This window comes from Vespa mandarinia, chromosome 9 (genome assembly GCF_050613455.1).
Source record: "Vespa mandarinia isolate Hongniang chromosome 9, ASM5061345v1, whole genome shotgun sequence".
In the NCBI taxonomy this organism is placed as follows: domain Eukaryota; kingdom Metazoa; phylum Arthropoda; class Insecta; order Hymenoptera; family Vespidae; genus Vespa; species Vespa mandarinia.
Window position 1 is genome coordinate 3,955,949 of NC_140818.1, and position 19,052 is coordinate 3,975,000.

The following is a 19,052-nucleotide window of genomic DNA, read 5'->3' on the forward strand; positions in this document are numbered from 1 at the left end:
AAAATATATCATTTTTCTTTCTTTCTTTTTTTTTTTTTTTTTTTTTACATAAAAATAATATCACAATATGTAAATAATAATACCATTAATATTTAATTAATATATAGCGTCTACTAAATTTCAATTGAGCATCACACATCCGGATTTTGGCCAACACGGAGTTGAAGATCTATTTAGATCATTGGGACCAGTAGCTATATTTTCTGCAAAAAGGCATTGGACCGCACCGAGAAATGTTCAACTTCAAAGAGGACCAGACGGTGAAGGTTTCGGATTTAGCGTGCGCGGTGATTCGCCAGTAATTATAGCTGCCGTTGATCACAATTCTTTAGCTGAAGTGAGTGATGATTTAATTTTCTATAAAAAAAAAAAAAAAAAGATATTTTTTATTTTCAAAGCTCTCATCATATGTAAATATACATTTGTCTTACAACAGATGGCTGGTATGAAGGAAAGTGACTTTATAGTCGGTATCGGTGACAAAGATGTGAAATGGGCTTCTCATGAACAAGCCGTAAGATTGATAAAACAATGTGGTGACTTCATTAATCTAAAATTGGTCACACCTATGGATAGAAATTACATGAAGGTAATACAATTAATTTATTAATTATAAAAGATTAATTTAATTCTAGTTGTGCCTGTTGAGTTTAGAATATCATAGATCAACTTTGAATTCGATTAAAATAATTTGCACATTGGATTATTCATGAACATTTTTTTTTTTTATAAGGAAAAAGATTGGAAATACGTTTACATACATATTGATTATTATTTCCGAGGCTTCAAAAAATATATAATATTTCTTTTGGAATTAAAATTATACATTCAGTATAAATGACAGTCGTTCAAAGTTGATTATAGAGTATCCCACGAGTGCACAATTTGAAATTATTTTGAGATGTTCACAACTATGATTAATTTCGATCGATATATTATTAAATCGATGCCATAATTGTGATTATGATTATTCGTCAATCGTGATTAATATATTCGTAGTAACGTAATCATTTCAGAAACCAGGAAAGCCAAGTCAGCATGACAAAGGTAGCGTTTCAGCTAGTAGTTCATCGGGAGTGTCTTCTGGTCAACCAAGTCCAGCTGGTTCGGTTACAACCGCTCACGTCACAAGGAGATTACCATGGAATCCTTTTAAGAAGACGGTTAATCAACGAGACAGCAGGGATCTTACATTTGACAATGTCATCTTGAGATGATCGTTGAGAAATCAAAAATTATCTTTAAGGGCACGTAGAGCCAACCAGCTTTTAGTTGCGTGCCTCGCATCCGGTAGTAAGATGGTACGTACCATTGTGTGTATTTATGTATGACATAAAGAGAATAAATAATCGGGTATACGTAGATTAGATCGGATCGTGTCTTTATGAAAATGTATATATTTATATATATATATACATATATATATATATATATATATATATATATATACATGTACACTTGTGTGTGTGTGTGTTTGTATGTATATATACATATGCAATACATCTGTATAATCCGGTCTTTACATCACGAACATTTGCAAATGTGTTTTCAATATAAAAACTCGATGGATTTGTAGATATTATAATTATCGTTTAGAATAAAATATAAGGGCTTACGCGTTAAGAAAATGTAAACGTTATACGATCATTGTCGTCGAATTGTAAAATGTGTGCAGTTTATTATCGATCGTATGAATATCGTTTCAAATGTGTAACAATAAATAGGTATATATAGATTCGTAATTATAATCTCATGTATAGTTATGTGTTATATATACATATATATATATATATATATATATATATATATATACACTATGCCAATGTTTGTCATTTTACGCGATCGTAGATTTAATATATACCTATACATTACGTTTGCATTCGTTTATTGATTACAATTAATTAATTCTTTCAAAACAGTATCAGCGATAATGTAAATAGAGAAAGAGAGTGAGAGAGAGAGAGAGAGAGAGAAAGAGGAAAAAAGAGAGAATGAGAGAGTTATTTCACGACTCAACATATTCCCATAAATATTCTATATATTGGAAGTTTCCTTTGTTCTAATAGAGACACTCATTATGAGCATCAAAATTGTATCATAAATATAATATTTGAGTAATCATTGGCTCACAAAATCTCTTTTTTGTAAATTTTCTATCTGTGCTTACGTAAAATACTCTGTAAAATATAAATCGAATAAAAATATCTTCGATTAATAAATATGTATATTCATGTTTATTTATTTCTATTTTTTTTTCTTTAAATATCCTGAATAAATTATAAGTTTATAAATTATTAATTACTATTAATTATATGATCACAATGAAACGATTTATTTATTGTCCGTAAGTTGATTTATTTATTTGCATAAAAAAAGAAAAAGAAAGAATATAAAAAAGAAAAGAAAAGAGAAGCAGGATGAGGATAAAAATTTATAAAGAGTAAAAGGATTTCGTTCTTTATGTGTATGTATACATATATATATGAGCCGTTTATTTTGAAAGTGGCCTATCTTCATTTATCTTCAAATCGAGACATTTAAGGATTTGCGTTTCAATGAATTTAAAAATATACGTATAGGATACTAATGAGTTATACTGCTTAAGTGTACATAAGGGTGTTAAATTGATAGTTCCTATTAAAATAGTGGCAACTATTAAGTGAATAATATGCGTTTTCTTATCAAGAATGGAGTTAGGCCACTTTCAAAATTAACGATCAGATTCATTATAAAATTTGAAGGTGCCCAAGTCTATTCAACATAATTTAAGATGCTTCAAATTGAAAAAAACAATACTCAATTTATTTTACATATCTTTAAAACACTTCGAAAACATAATTTATGCGATTCAAAACATTTTTTAACTACATAACGTACAAAATTACGAACATAAATTTATTACAAAACAATTTACTATTCATCTAGATTTTGTGTGTGTGAAAGGAATTTGAAGAAATCATGATGTTCCGGTGGTATATATCGTAATAGGTCAATTATGTCCTTGAATTTTACTATTGTAATTTTCTGATATTTTTATACAGTGCACCGGGGGCGGGGTTAAACCAGTAGTGGGCGGGGCTAACCTAACTGGGGGTGGAGCTAACATAGTAAGGGCGGGGCCAAGTACTCCAGAGGCGGAGCTAAATCAGTAGTGGGCGGGGCTAACCTAACTGGGGGCGGGGCTAACATAACTGGGGGACGGAGCTAACCTAACTGGGGGCGGAGCTAACATAGTAAGGGGCGGGGCCAAGTATTCCAAGAGGCGGGGCTAAACCAGTAATGGGCGGGGCTAACCTAACTGGGGGCGGAGCTAACATAGCAAGGGACGGGGCCAAGTACTCCTAGAGGCGGAGCTAAACCAGTAGTGGGCGGGGCTAACCTAACTGGGGGTGGAGCTAACATAGTAAGAGGCGGGGCCAAGTACTCCTAGAGGCGGAGCGAAACGAGTAGTGGGCGGGGCTAACATAACTGGGGGGCGGAGCTAACATAGTAAGGGGCGGGGCCAAGTATTCCAAGAGGCGGGGCTTAACCAGTAATGGGCGGGGCTAACCTAGCTGGGGTCGGGGCTAACTTAGTAAGAGGCGGGGCCAAGTACTCCTAGAGGCGGAGCTAAACCAGTAGTGGGCGGGGCTAACCTAGCTGGGGGCGGGGCTACCCTAGCTGTGGATGGGGCCAAGTATCCCAGGGACGAGGCTAAACTGGTTGGAGACTGGCATATATGTATCTGTATCTATTTGTGTGTATTCATAGAGAGAAAGTCGATAGTGAAGAACATGATTTCGTGGAAGAAACCTCTTATCTGAAACTATATGTGTTTAATGTAATTTTTACGAAATTGCCAAAAATGAATCTTTAGATAGTGGATGTAATTTCAACGTTATGCGGAATTCATTTAGTGTTAATTATGAAAGTGGTGTAAGTCAATTAGAGCTTTAAAAACAACATTTTCGTATGAAATTCATACAAAATTTCATATTCATAATAAATTTCCATTAATCAAGACTAAGAAAATTATAAATTAAAATATCGTATAATATAAAAATATTTTTTAATATTCAAACGCAATTCATTAAATATCTCGAAACAAGAAATATATTACCATATATATGAAATGTTAGACCACTTTCATAATCAAGGACAACTATGTTTCTGTGTAATCATTAAGTGCAAATTGCGATAATGATGTTTTCAATAAGAATTCATTGTTAACGATAATGGCAATTCATTCTCGTCGACGTTATTGTTATTATAAAAAAAAAATAAGAAAAAAAGGGGAAAATGAAGAATTATATATACATATATATATATATATGTATGCATGTAGATATGTGTAAAAGAAACTTACAGGAGAAATTTTATCTCAACTGTAACACGAAGAAATTCGACACGTCCTTCGCTCATTCGAGACCTTACCTTATGGTGAAACGAATGGAACTTTACACACATATAGAGAAAGAGAGGAAAAGAGAGAGAATCTGTGAAAGATATTGAGAGTTGAGGCGACACCGTTGAGGGCAATGTACTTTCGTTTCATCGAACGTCAGAGAAGAAGACTTTTTAGGGTCAGTGGAGAAAGTCCAGCAGCAGCTGTTATTGCACCAGCTTACCACCAACGCTCCAGTTCAGTACACATCGATGCTCTTGGATGCAGTCACGTGCGATGTTCGCCCCTCTCTCTCTCTCTCTCTTGGAGAAAGAGAGAAAGATGTCTTGAAAAAGAAAGAAAAAAAGAAAGAAAGAAAGAAAGAAAGAAGGATAGAAAATATTGAGCGTCTCAGGAGAAAGAAGAGTATGGAGGTATTGTTAGATTTTTAAATATGACATATAAAATTGGCTATGGGAATATTTTTTTCTTTTTTATTATTTATTTACGCACTACTGTTTTCTCGTTCAATCTCATGCATTAGTTCCATTGAAATTTGTGGCAATGTGTATCCTGAAAAATATGTCGATTAATATATTCATATAAATTTTTTTATAAAAAAGATTTTAATATGAAATTTTTTTCATCGATTATTTAATTAATCATTATTTTGAAAATGATATTATATCGATTTTAATTAATCCATAAGAATTTCAATTAATATATATATATATATATATATATATATATATATATATATATATATTGTATATTATAATTGTAATTCGTAAATTACGTATCAAGAGTTTCCTTATTAATGATTGCTATATAAATGATTGCTATATAATTGCTACTTTAAAATGACTTCACGTATTAAAGTGCGTCGTAAGATTGATCAGTTTAACAAGAAAACACGTGAATTATACGTAATACATGTCTTTCAAGGTGATGCGTATCAATTATGAAACTCTCTATAGTATAGGATGCAGATAGAATATAAATAGAGGGATATCAGTCACGCTCTATTTCCGCAATAACTTGAAGCCGTGTCGTTGTAATATTTTCTTTATATTCTTCTATGTATATCTTTTTTTTTTCTTTAACGTCTTTACATCCGGATCATCACTCTCTCTCTCTCTCTCTCTCTGTCTGTCTCTTTTTCTTCTCTCTGTCTCTCTTTCTTTTCGTTTTAATTTGATATGTTATCCTATTCTAATAAATTCAAAATTTTTTTAATTATCATATAAATTTTATTCTATTGCATTTTCTTTTTATCATTATTATTATTATTGTTGTTATTTTTAATTTTGTATTTACTAAGATTTATACCCTTTCAGAATTTTGTATAAAATTTTTTATTCATACGGGATAATATATTTAGTAATAAAATATATTATTCTCTCTCTCTCTCTCTCTCTCTCTCTCTCTCTACCTTTTTCTCTTTATTAACGTTCGAAAATTCGAAAAAATCTAATTTTCAAAATTCGCTGAAAATTTTTGAACTCACAATTAACATTTATTGAATGATCCATTCGTAAAAATTTTCTAAACGTCATTCTCCATAAAAAAATCAAGTGGTATTGTACCTTATTCGAATTGCGATACGTCATTGAAAATTTTCAAACATTTCTTACTTTCGTTGTTGCACAGGAAAGAAAGCGGAAGCACGTCTGTATAATATATGAATATATTATTCTTTTATTTATTTTTTTTTTCTCCTTACCTTGGTATAAATCATCTGAACGTCATTCCCGATAAAAATCGAGTGATATTTTATTCATTCGAAGTGCGTCTGCAATAAACATTTCTGCTTTCATTGTTCCATAGGAAAAGAAAGCGTAGCATGTTTATATATAAATATTTTATTCTTTTTATTCATTTTTCTTCTTTTTTTTTCTTCCCAATAATTCGTATTATTAGATTGGCCAATAAGTGATGTTGAAATTAAAAAAAAATTTTTTCTTTTTTATATCTACAACATTGTATTCGATATTTTTCAATGAAAGTTCCGACACGTTTCATCTGTCAACATAATGCGCTATCGCGACCCAAATGCAACTCAGTTATCGTCACATAATTTGAATTTTGAAAAAATTCATAATTTCATAATAATTAAGAATGAGAAAGGGACGCTCGATTGATTTTAAGGAAGAAAATGAATTAATTCGAGATCAAATAAAATCGGGACGTGGAAAGGAGAGAGCCTCGTCGAGGTTGGACTTTCGCTGACCCAAGAAACGATGTCACGCATAATAAATTATATAATTGATTTTTTTTTTTCTTTTTTAAAAATCGATTTTGTTGTGATACACTACGACAAGATAAAAAAAGATCTAAATCTCCTTATTGAAAGAAGAACAAATTTAGAAGAAAAAAAAAAGAAATAAAAGCAAATAACGATTTGGACAATTGTCGTAATTGTATTATTTTTTCTTTTAATTTAAAAAAAAAGAAGAAAGGACAAGAAAGAAAAAAAGAAAAGAAATATTTACAGAAAATATTCATTAAAATGTTATATCAGCTTTTAATATAAATATTTAATATATAAAGCTTTTAAAAAAATTTTGATAAAATGAATGATATGATAAATGAAATGACTTCATCGTACGGTTTCAATGAAATTTAGCGAGATTCACGTATTAAAAGAAATTCATATTAATCGATATTTTGAAAGATTTGCAAAAAATATATTTTTCATTTATCAACATGACTACGTATTAATCGATTAGTATATATCATTCTTTCGCATTAAATTTTTTTCGCGAAATCTCGCAATTCCAATTTTATTTCGTTTGATTTAGGAAAAAAGAAAAAAAAAAAAAAAAAAAAAAAGAAAAAGAACTTTATCAAAGTTACGAAATTACTCGAATATTTTTATAACTCGTTTATATAATAATATTTGAAAAAATAAATGGATATAACTGGAATAATGAATATAAATGGAATTATATAATTTTGAAGGAGAAAATTAATATATTAAAATTTTCAAATGGAAATTTTTAGTATGTTAATACCGTTCGATCTTGAACGCAAACCCAGACCTATGTCGTGACGATCTTCGTCATTCTTAGCTCAGAAAGGAAATCTAGTTCGTCCCCCACCACTTTAACGTGCGCTAGCTAGGACCTTTCACCATACGCCAAGAAAGACCACTTTATGAGTTAAGAGATAGTATAAGAGATAGTAAAGGGAAATTCTTCATTCGATTGCAAAATAATAGGCGAACAATGAGTAAATTATTGTTTTCATATACGTATACCTTTACGTTCCTTTTTTTCAAATTTCGTTTACGTTTATCATTATTTTTCTTTTTTTGAAAGAAAACATAGGGAAAAAAAGGAAAAATAATAATTCCGAATATTCGGATTTAAATATGAATTATCGATAGGTTGTTTTTCTTTTTTACCACTGAAAATATTCCAAGGATTTTCAACTTTTCATTTATCCCTTTATCCATAAATTTCTATTACTATTCAAATTTCGTTATTCAAATTTCGTGATAAAAATGAATAAATGAACATTACGATAACGTTTTCTCTCTCTTATTCTTTCTCTTTCGTGTTAATTATTTTTTAATCCGATGAATTCCATTTTTCTTCTTTTTCGACTATTCGCACACGTCTCGTAAAATATTTAATATCTTTCAAAAAATCTTCTTAATGTAAATTGAAGTACTACAGATTATAGGCCCAGTATATGTAATCAAATCGAACGGAAAAAAATTTTTGTATACTAATAAAACAACGATTAACATAATTACATCTATTAACGTTGAATTATTTATTTTTCAATTTTGTTTTACTATCTTACTGAAAAAAAAAAGAAAAGAAAGAAAAAAAATATTCCAATATACATATGTCAATTTTTCAACGCCAAGAATTTATCTAACCCTATAAAGCTTTTTTATTGAACCCCTCTTATACCAGACAAACAAATTTTTCGATCACCTCACTGGCAACAGAATAATTTAACTGTATACATGAATATAAATATAAGTTGGCCAAACAAAATAGTAATCTGATCACGTTTCGTGGTTCACCCAATATATATATATATATATATATATATATATATATATGTATAAGTAGGATATTCATGTGCTCTTGAAAATACATAATATTATAGAAGCGCGAATAATTCGGATGAAAAATTGAAATTGGGTCTTCTGTTTTTCTTGGGCTGTTCTTACGATCTCATTTGAATGGAAGTAGTAAAATCATACGAAAGAAAGGAAATAATAATATTTTTCGATGAATCTCGAGAGGTTCGTTCAGATGGATAAAAAGCGTGTTCGCGAGTTCTCGATTCAAGGAGATAAAAAAAAAAGAAACAAAAAAAAAGGAGAAAAAGAAAGAAGAAAATAAAAAATGGCCCTGATATTCCGAACGAAAGTTCGTTCGTGGAGAAAGCAAAATGAAAGATTACGAGAAGAAAGTGAATCTTTGCGCGTGAGAATGGCTTCGTGATCTTTCGGGGAAAGTAATATGAATGTTTTCGCCAATTTTCGATCATTCCATTATTTCTCTTACTAATAAATTCAACGGGACGATCATTAAATACAATATTTTTCAAAATGTTCTTTCTTCAAGATTTAATCATTGTTTCGTTTAACGAAGCATAATGAATGTTACAAATAAGATCTACATCATAAATCATTTAACGAGCAATTTTCTTTCTCTCTCTTTTCTATTTTTTCTTTTTTTTTTTCTTCGAGTAAACTCAAAATGAAAATAATATACTATATGTAACGTAGAAAATAAATAAGAATAGGTTTTACAAAAATATGACATTCAAGATGTAAGTGATCGATCGTTAATCGAAAATTCATATTTATTCTTTTTTTTTTTCTTAAAGATTTACATTTCAAAGTATGATAATTAAGCGAGCGACATTAATATACATTATTAAACTATCTGATGCATTTTCTTGTTTGAACTGAACATTGATCCATGATTAAAATAATTAAAACACAATTATTTATACTAAAAGCAAGTATTCTGCAGATATTATCCGCAGATAATATGTCTTTAGATATTCAAACGATAAGACATAACATATGTCATAGATCAATACGTAATTAAATGTCAATTTATTCGAAATATATTAACTACGTTATCGTCAATTGAAAAAAGAAGAAAAAAAGGACCAAAGAAAAAAAAAGCAAAAAAAACAAAATAAAGAAATAAACGTTTCGAAATTATAAGGTCAAGCGTGATTGGGAAAGAAAAATAAAAAAGAAAAAAATGTTTTAGAGCTATCAATTATTAATATTTTAGAGCTATTAAAACGTCTGTTACGTTCGAGTGTGATTAGAAAAAAAAAAAAAAAGAAAAAATAAAAAATAAAGAATAAAAACAAAAAAAAGCAGAAGAAAAAGAAGAAAATTATGATGATGATGACGACAATGATGACGATAATGATGACGATGATGATGAAGAAACGAAGAATAGTCGGATATAAAGCATGTAGGTGAAGGTCCTGAGAACGGCGATGAGCAGTGGTAGCGTACGAGTTGAGGATCCCTCCTTAAATTGATCTGCCGACTAAGCAAGCAGGTTATTTCGTTTTAAGTGACTCAACGGCCAACACCTCTCTCTTTCTCTCTATCTCTATCTCTCTCTTTCTCCCTTTTTCTTTCCCTCTCTTTCTCTCTCTCTCTCTCTCTATCTATCTATCTATTTATCTATCTATTTCTATGTCTCGGTTTGAAAGGTCCTTCTATTTTTTTTTTCTAAATCAGTGTATCCAGTTCGGTGCATTTTAAATTCGATTGATTCATCGATAATATCTCGTGAAATGAAGTTTTAATCGATCATTTAAAAGAAAAAAAGAAAGAAAGAAAGAAAGAAAAAAGAAAAACGAGAGAGAGAGAAAGAGAACCGAAATCATCAAAATAAATACATTCGAAGAAGAGTGAAAAAAAGAAAGTAATTGGAACTGAAAAGAAAAGAAACGTATCGTACGATTGATCTTTTAATGAATTAAATTTATTTATTATTAACGTTTGAATGAACGCGCGTGTTGAATGATAACTACAGTGCTACGAAATACCAGATCAAAAAGAATTCTTCCCGATCTTTTGTGAGAATCTATATCGTCGTCGTTAAATAATATCGAGTGAGTATAATTGAAATAGTTTAAAAATTAACGATCAAGAAACGATCTATCGAGATTTGATATTTTCTATCGAGTATTTTCTTCGCGCGGGAAATCCTTGAAGGAAAGGCTTCGTCGTTACTCGTTGAGTGAACGTGCAATAGAATGCAACAGCACGCACGCTCTTATGCCTATTAAATTTTACGTTCACGTTTTCTAAGCACTCTAATCGCGTTAGAAACATGTCTCGAATTGTCGATGCTATCGAAGAGATATTTAAAAAGGTTTATCCTTAATAGAAAATACAATATTGATTAAGTCGTTTAAATAATTTACATTAAAAAAATTAATTCGAATAAATGATTCGTAGTTGAAAAAAAGAAAAAAAAAAGAAAAAAAAAAAAAAAGAAAAGAAAAGGAGAAAAAAATCTCTAAATCTTTAGCCATTATTATATAATCTCAATAACATTCTTTTATATATATATATATATATATATATATATATATATATAAATGAGTTATAGATATAAATACGTCTTATTGTGATCGTAATCTTTCAATAGTAAAATCAATAATATTTAATTCGCGAAACAACGTGTGAAATTAAATTCAATATTAATTAATAATAACTCGAATCGAAAAGTTTAATTTTCATAATATACGATTTTAAATTCCTAGAATTTGTTTGTTTTTTATGAAAGGGCTTCTTTTTCGATTTGAACGTGGTAAAGGTAGATATATGTAAACGGACCGAACCCCATATACCTTTCGTACATCACATCGTTTCAAATAGAAAGCTGAAGCCTCGTGATATACACCTCCATACATACACACGTACATATATACATACATACATACATACATACCATACATACATAGATACATACATATATGGATTATATCTACACACACGTTCGTAAACTTATTCGTACTTCCTGCGGTCGTATCACTTTCGTTCTCGTCCAATACCGCGTGTGTCCCGGATAAAGCCGGTTCCGTTCTATATTCTCATCATTTTTTATATTATCATCATTCAATATAACGATACGGGATAAAATTCTTTTCTATTCGAATTACGAATCGTTTCTGAAATGATTATGTGTATTTCTTTTTATATCTCTAACTCTTTCTGTTTCTCTCTCTCTCTCTCTCTCTCTCTCTCTCTCTCTTTCTTTTTACTCACTCTCTCTTTCTCTGTTTTTATTTTCTTTTCATACCTATAACGAAGAAGAGGAGAAAATATATTTCGAAAGGCGTAGCTCTCCTTTTACGATTCATAACCCGAATCTGGAAATACCAAGTCGAGTTTCACTTTTGCGTTGTGTAAAATGAATGCTTACAATCGATACGTTACGATCGCAAACAGTTCTTTTTTTCGTAACTGATAACGTAATTAAAGAGATTTTATTTGATATCTTATTTCTTTTTTTTTTTTTTTGGCTATCTATATATCTTCTCTTATCTTTTTTCTTTCCTATTTTTTTTTTGTTCTTTACGTTCATAGATTTCACGTTTGGCCAGCGTTGATAATTCACGTTATTTTACGTCAAGACAGTGTTGTTTTTTTCTGTTTGATATTATTTGTTTATCTCAAGAAAATTATTTGTTATTCCTTCATAAAAAAAAAAAAAAAAAAAAAAAAAAGGAGAAAAACAATAACGTTGCTAATTACGTGTCTCATTTTTGCTATCATTGAAATATTGTGAGTATTAAAATTTATAGGTTTTACGTTTAATTACTGACATCTTCGTCTTACCTAAAATTGCGCTTTCTTTTTTATTGTCTATTATTTTTTTTCTTTTGTTTATTTATTTATTTATTTATTTATTTATTTTTTTTTTTTAAATAAAATTTATTTATTTTTTCTTTTTATACAAAGAACGTACTTAGTTACGATTTATTATCTACGATAAAATTAAGTAGCATGCCTCGAACGGCGAATGTGCTTGATACGAAGTTGGCCAATAACGTGTCTTGGAAAAGCTTTGGGAAAGAAAATAAATTGCCCTCTTTTCCTGTTTTTTTTTTTCTATTTTCTTTTCTTTTCCTTTTTCCTTTTTTTTTTTTTCTTTTTTTAGAATCTCAACATATTCCGTAACATCGATCACGCATTTCGATATATCTTCTTTTACCACGAGAATGAGAATCCGATAGCACGAAGGAAAAGAATGAGAATATTAAGTTCCCGTGTCTCTTGCATTCTAAATAAATATTTTCCATGAAATCGATCATTCGATTCTTTTTTTTTTTTTTTTTTTTTTTTTTTTTTTTTTTTTTTTTTTTTTTTATTCGTCCAGAATATAATCCTATTAAAGAAACGAAAAAAGAAGAAAAGAGATTTCATCCTTCCTCACGTGATTTTTTCTATTTATCTATCCATTATATCTAATTCATCTACCATTTCTTTTTTTTTTTGTTAACAATTTTTTCCGATGTAATATAATAAAGAAAAAAACGTCAAACGAAATTTGCACGTGTATTTAATACGTTTATGTATTTTGTAGCGTAATATTTATTTCCAAAGGAGAACAATAGAATTTGATTTATAGAAGATTCAACGCGTATATAGTTTTAATCATCGATTGTTTGCACCCATGGGCGTTATCATACGAATACAAATATAGAAAATTAAATTTCCCGATGCAAAGATTTAAAATCCAATTCGATTATATTCGATTTTTTCTATTGATATGCTTGTATGAATTTATTATGACAGCTCATCGTATAATCGATATAATCGATAATAATTTTAGAAATAAACATCATTATTATGGGTATGGATGAACAACAAGAATTCAGTTATGAGTGTGGTCTAAGCAAGGATACGCAAAAAATGGCGAAGGATGAACTTCGCGAGGATGATAAAATGAGAGAACAATCATTGGAACAATTCAGGCAATGGATTTTAAAACATCCATCAATCAAAACTTGCAGGATGGATCCGATCTTTCTCCTTAGATTTTTAAGAACGAAAAAGTTTAGTCTACCGATGGCACAGAAGATGCTCGAAAGATATCTCACTGTAAGACAATTATATCCCGAATGGTTTCAAAATCTTGACACCGACGATCCGGAAATAGAAGCCATTATAAACAGTGGCTATATCATACCTTTGCTAGAGCGAGACGCTCAAGGACGAAAAATCTTATTCATTTCCCCAGGTAAATAATTAATTTACGTTGACTTAAAATCGTTCAATCCGACGAAATCATGGTTTTTATCGATTTCTAATTATATACTGTGGTTCGTAAGTTATACATATCTTCTTTTTTAAATTTGTATATATATATATATGTATGTATGTTTTCTATGCTAATAATATTTCTATACAAATATTATTAGTATTAATATATTTATAATTTGGTAATAATTAATTTATCAATCAATATTATTAATATTTAAAATGTGCATGTATATATATATATTAACAATATTGTATAACATATATATTTTACATTAATTATATGTATAATATATATAGGATTGTTACAAGAATCATTGGCAAATTGAAACAAATTTTTTTATATAATCCAGAAATAAAAGCTTGTTTCAAATGACAATAATTATTAACAGCCATTGTATATATTTCATATTAATTAAATATTTTTTGTTCAATTAATTTAAAAACGATGATTTCATCAAAATTAATATAAAATTCTCTTTTTATTCTTTTGTGAAGCTCTCTCTCTCTCTCTCTCTTTTTATTAAATTTATTAAAAATTATAATGTTTAAATATCAATACTGTATTTATGATTGTATAAAAATTATATAAAAATGATATATTTTACTATTTATAATCTATGTATACCGATAGTGTATATTTGTCAAAGGAAAAAAAAAAAAAAAAAGAAGAAAAAGAAAAAAGGAAAGAAACAACAAATGCACATAAACATCGTATGTAGAATTTTTGTTAAGGGACAAATACTAGAAGGATCTTTTCACGAAGGAGAGTACATAATAAACATGAAAAAGCGTAAAATATCCTAAATAACGAAGGCAATGAATATTTATTCATTCGTGCGTTGTGTAGAAAGAGAGGAATACCAATGAACTATTCGCATTTATTTTATCGTTGGTTCGTTAGAATTCATCTCGGATATCATCCTTTTTCTCTTGTTTTTTTTTTTTCTCTTTTAAAGAACGCTTTAACCCATACAAATACACGTTGGCCCAGATGGTACGCGTCCATAGTATCATCTTCGAAGCTCTCTTGGACGACGAGGAAAATCAAGTTCGCGGATATAACTACATAATAGATGAGTCCGGCTTAACTATGGGACATCTAAGCGTCTGGTCTTTCACCGATATCCGTAACATGCTATATTGCGCAGAGAATAGTTTGCCTGTGAGACACAAGGAAACTCATTTTATCAATATACCAACATATGCTTCCAAGATTATTGAATTTGCTATGTCTTGTCTCAAAGACAAATTCAGAAATCGTATTGTGGTAAGATAAAATCAATTGTTTGGATTATATATTTTTATTATTGTATATATATATATATATAAAAAAAAATATATATATATATAAATATTAATGGATATGATTTTGTTAATGGATTGTTGAAATTAACAAAAAAGAAAAAAAAAGAAAAGGTTTACCGGGCTTGTAAAAACATCTTCGTTTTTTTTTTTTTTTTTTTTTAGATAATTACAATAAATTTAATTTATTTTTTTTTATCTTTCCATTGGATTTATCCGATTGTTTTATATCATGGCAAATGATTTGAATTGCATTAGATGAATTTTATTTTTATATGCACGATCTATGATCCTGAGAACGTTATGAGAAAATAAATTAATTTATAAAAATGATCTTCTATCTTATATAATTTATACTTGATATTTAATTTTCTTCATTCTTTGGAAAATAAATAGATCTATATTTGTTAGGACTTTTTTTTTCTTATCGTTAATTTATATGTTAAATTGATAATATGTACAATAGAATACGTTTGTGAATACTTTTTAACATCTAATGTATGCATAAAAAATAATTAAAAAAAAATTTTATTTTCATTATTATTTCAACAGATACATAAGAACATCGAGGAATTGAAAGAATTTCTAGATCCAAAGATCCTGCCAAAGGAATATGGAGGCGAAGTTCCTCTTACGGAGATGATCGGTATGTATTTTATTTTCCTTTTCTCTTTTTTTTTTTTTTCGTAATTCTTATTTACAAATATCGAATAGAGTTAAATCATTTTGTTCTATTTGTTTCTTTATCGATAGACACTATTAAAAAGATCTTAAAAGAGAAAAAGGAACAAATAAAGGCTCTCGACAAAATGCACATTGAAATTTCGCCAAATGAATATCAGGCCGCATACGATGAAGAATTTAGTGGTATTTTTGGTTCCTTTCGTAAGTTAGAAGTGGATTAAGATCCCCCCTCCCCCTCCATCCATCCATTGGTATTCCAATATTAATTCATTGATTTTCTTTTTTTGTTTTTGTTTCTTTTTTTTTTCCATTGTTTAAACCGTATCAATGTATATTTGTTAGAGCATCGTTACGGTTAAAAATGTTTTTAATTGTTCTCGTTCATATTTATTTATAGTTACGTTTTCATATTTTATATGAAATTTAAATTTTGTATAGACATCATCGTTTTCTTTTATTCTAATGTTATCTTCTTTTTTTTTTCTATATATAACAGCGTTATAAAGGTCAAGTTATATTTAATATCTTTCGATTTACTTTTAATATATCTATGTTTCTTTCGCGTAATATACTAAATTTATATATATATATATATGAGATATATAAAAATAATACACCGAATCAATCATGATATAATCTTTAGAAGTCCTTGACTTTTATAAAAATTTATCTTATAGTAAACATATTATTTAAAGTCGAAATAATGAGATTTATAGTACATACATATACATACATACCGCATAATCTTTATTACTATGTTCGAATATTCTCCGCTGGTGGTTCAAGTTACCTTTCTTTCTTATTATAAATATATATTTCGACCGAATTTAATTAAAGTCGATTAATAACAAGATATTATCGTATTGTACGTAAGTACATACAGTTTCGAATCTTTTTTTTTTTTTTTTTTTTAAGTTACATTTGAATATACTACAAAATAACGGGTTTATTAAAATAGATTTTAAGCGTTGTTAAGATCTTTGAATTCAACTTATGTGTGCGTGTGTATCATGTATGTAATTAGTTAAAATATACATACATATTTACACTTAATCACATACATAAATATATATATATATATATATATATATATATATATATACACATACACACACACACACACACATATACAGATGCACTAATAAATATTTCTGTTTTATGATTTAATTATGTTTGTCTTTGTTTTGAATTTGTGCATAAAGTAATGTTAATAAAACAATTTATTTTGAAATAAATAAAAAAAAAAAAAAATAAAATAAAATAAAATAAAATAAATAAATAAAAAAATAAGGAACTCATGTAATAATATAATGAATACTTATTTGTTACACGTTAAAAAAAGATAATACGTTTATAACGAATAAAAAATGGAAGTTCCTAGCACTCGAGTTCCATAATGAAAACTTCAATAATTGCTGCTTTTATAAATTAAAATATTATACATCATAGGTTGTCGTGTTATGTACAATGATAAATATTATTAAACATTGTGATATAACACTATCCTTTTATCCATATATTTCATAGAGAAACTAAGAAACAAAAATAAGTAATGTGAAATTGAAACATACATTTATTAGAATTCTGTGTTGATGTTGCTCATAATTTCCTTCAAAAATTCCATGCTTGCTGGAGCTGTTGTATATAAGCTACCTGAAATGTAAAGCGTTACAATATATAATATAACATTGTTAATATTAAAAGTCAATTTAATTTTTATATATAATGTACTTAAGTATAAATATATAATATTTTTTTAATAAAAATAAATATCCATACCTATAAAGTTTGATACGTTATTATCATAAGTAATAATTTTGCAATTATTTTTATCTTTTATTTTAAAACCTAAACATCTAAACCGTTCATCGGTTGTGTAAAGAGTATTTGTTTTCAAAGAACTAAAATAAGGTTGTCCACTAAATGGATTAATGAAATCTGCCCAATATCCAATCATTTTTAATCTCGTACAAATATCTGATGCGGCTAATACAAACTATAATAAAATATATTAATAAGAAATGATTATTTGTAATCCTTATAAAAATTTCTAACATTCTAATTTGATGAGACAATTGAATCATTAAAAAAAAAAAAATAAAAAAAAAAGTATTAATACTTACATATTTTGCCAATTTCTCAGTTTCAGTTATTTTACTCCATCTTAATGTTTTAAAATCAGATTTTTGACTTATAGTCACAATAGTTAATTGTGCAGCGCTTACATCTAAACAACCAGAAAACAATTCTTCGATGCCCTTCCTTAATAGAAGCGGACATTCTTGGGCAGTACAATGTAACAATGGTCGTTTCATATAAGATTTCTTTTTTAATCTTTTATAATTTTTCTTTACATTAACGGTATTAGCATCTTTCTTTACATTAACGTTATTAGAATCTTTCTGGGTAATGGTAATGAATTCTGTTTTGATATGAGTAGTAGTAGATGAATTTACCCAACCAGGACCTATGCTACCTGGTAAATAAAATCTAAATCCTCTTGGTGTCAACAATTCCCAATTGTTGTTGGTTTCAAATTCACCATTATCAGTTGCTATAAATAATATACGTTTAAAAATTCATAATGAAATAATTATTGATTAAAGGAATTGAATTTTATCTAATGATAAAATATTATTATGAAATTAATAATACCATCTATGGATTCTCCATTTGCATTGATGATTTTATACAACGTTGTATTATTGTCGCTGCTCCGTCGAGAATAGAAAGCTTGATAGGCAACATTAAAAGATTTTAGGTTATTCTTTCTTCCCACGTATTTTACACAAAACATCTGAAACGTATGACAACGTGTTATAAGTTTATACTTTTGCAAGGTCAACTATTTTTAGAATATGTTGAATAATTATTTTTCGAATGTTTTCTTTTTCCTTTTTTCTTTCTTTTTTTTTTTTTTCTTTTTTTCCTTCTTTTTAACACAAATACACACACGTAAACACAGAACTTATGTATTTGTCACAATTAATATTTGATTACCATTGAAAAGCAATTTACATACTGGACGAAAAATTCGTTATTCAAAAACAATATGCGCACAAAAAGTTATCTCCTTTCTCTTCTCGTCGAACTTCGTTTAATTTGTTATGTATATCATATAACTTTGTCAATGAACTTAACTTAGTGTTGCCAAATACGAAAATCTATAATTTTCAAGAGTCTAAGTTGGTAACCCTGTTATATCTACGTTTAAAGAATGCTGATTCATTCTTTCGATTCAACGAATCACAAGCCTGGAATATTTATTGATTCTATAATAGGTGAATTTCTATTGGTTAACATTATAATTGTAACGACCAATGTTAATTCACATTTTAATTTTCATGTTCTTTAAAAGTTTCAAATCTAAAGCCATCAATATATTGGATAATTATTTTAATCGACGTTTGTTTTAAGAATGTA

At 28.3% G+C, this 19,052-nt stretch overlaps 3 protein-coding genes across 13 annotated transcripts in view; 2 read left to right on the plus strand and 1 right to left on the minus strand.

Moving 5' to 3' along the window:
* The window catches only part of Rhp (GTP-Rho-binding protein rhophilin), a 48,623-nt gene extending 46,432 nt beyond the window's left edge, over positions 1-2,191 (plus strand). For 5 of the 6 annotated variants that reach the window (XM_035870167.2, XM_085659404.1, XM_035870173.2 and 2 more), the window contains 3 exons: positions 108-337; positions 437-589; positions 1,017-2,191. In XM_035870167.2, the coding sequence (XP_035726060.1) occupies positions 108-337; positions 437-589; positions 1,017-1,217 (584 nt within the window). In that variant the 3' untranslated portion in view covers positions 1,218-2,191. Of the gene's footprint in view, positions 1-107; positions 338-436; positions 590-999 lie in introns of all 6 variants that reach the window. The other variant, XM_035870175.2, reaches the window with a different exon arrangement.
* LOC118443348 (cobalamin trafficking protein CblD) lies at positions 204-18,785 on the minus strand. Of its 4 annotated transcripts, none has more exons than XM_035870183.2 (6): positions 18,630-18,779; positions 18,285-18,426; positions 17,753-18,183; positions 17,409-17,625; positions 17,201-17,282; positions 204-357 (listed from the first exon to the last, which is right to left on the minus strand). In XM_035870183.2, the coding sequence occupies exons 1-5, from the start codon at positions 18,630-18,632 to the stop codon at positions 17,206-17,208; spliced, it is 870 nt and encodes a 289-aa protein (XP_035726076.1). In that variant the 5' UTR covers positions 18,633-18,779; the 3' UTR covers positions 204-357; positions 17,201-17,205. The 4 variants fall into 4 exon arrangements, with proteins under 4 accessions (XP_035726076.1, XP_085515533.1, XP_035726077.1 ...); XM_085659407.1 differs by lacking the exon at positions 204-357 and adding an exon at positions 9,764-9,906; XM_035870184.2 differs by lacking the exon at positions 204-357 and adding an exon at positions 14,664-14,803 and having other exon boundaries at positions 18,652-18,785.
* Positions 9,781-17,284, plus strand: LOC118443347 (clavesin-2). 3 transcript variants are annotated; one of them, XM_085659406.1, is made up of 6 exons: positions 11,036-11,848; positions 11,964-12,161; positions 13,213-13,620; positions 14,600-14,910; positions 15,498-15,591; positions 15,699-17,284. In XM_085659406.1, the coding sequence occupies exons 3-6, from the start codon at positions 13,230-13,232 to the stop codon at positions 15,848-15,850; spliced, it is 948 nt and encodes a 315-aa protein (XP_085515532.1). In that variant the 5' UTR covers positions 11,036-11,848; positions 11,964-12,161; positions 13,213-13,229; the 3' UTR covers positions 15,851-17,284. The 3 variants fall into 3 exon arrangements, with proteins under 3 accessions (XP_035726073.1, XP_035726070.1, XP_085515532.1); XM_035870180.2 differs by lacking the exons at positions 11,036-11,848; positions 11,964-12,161 and adding an exon at positions 9,781-9,918; XM_035870177.2 differs by lacking the exons at positions 11,036-11,848; positions 11,964-12,161 and adding an exon at positions 9,929-10,480.
* Positions 18,786-19,052: the final 267 nt, after the last annotated feature.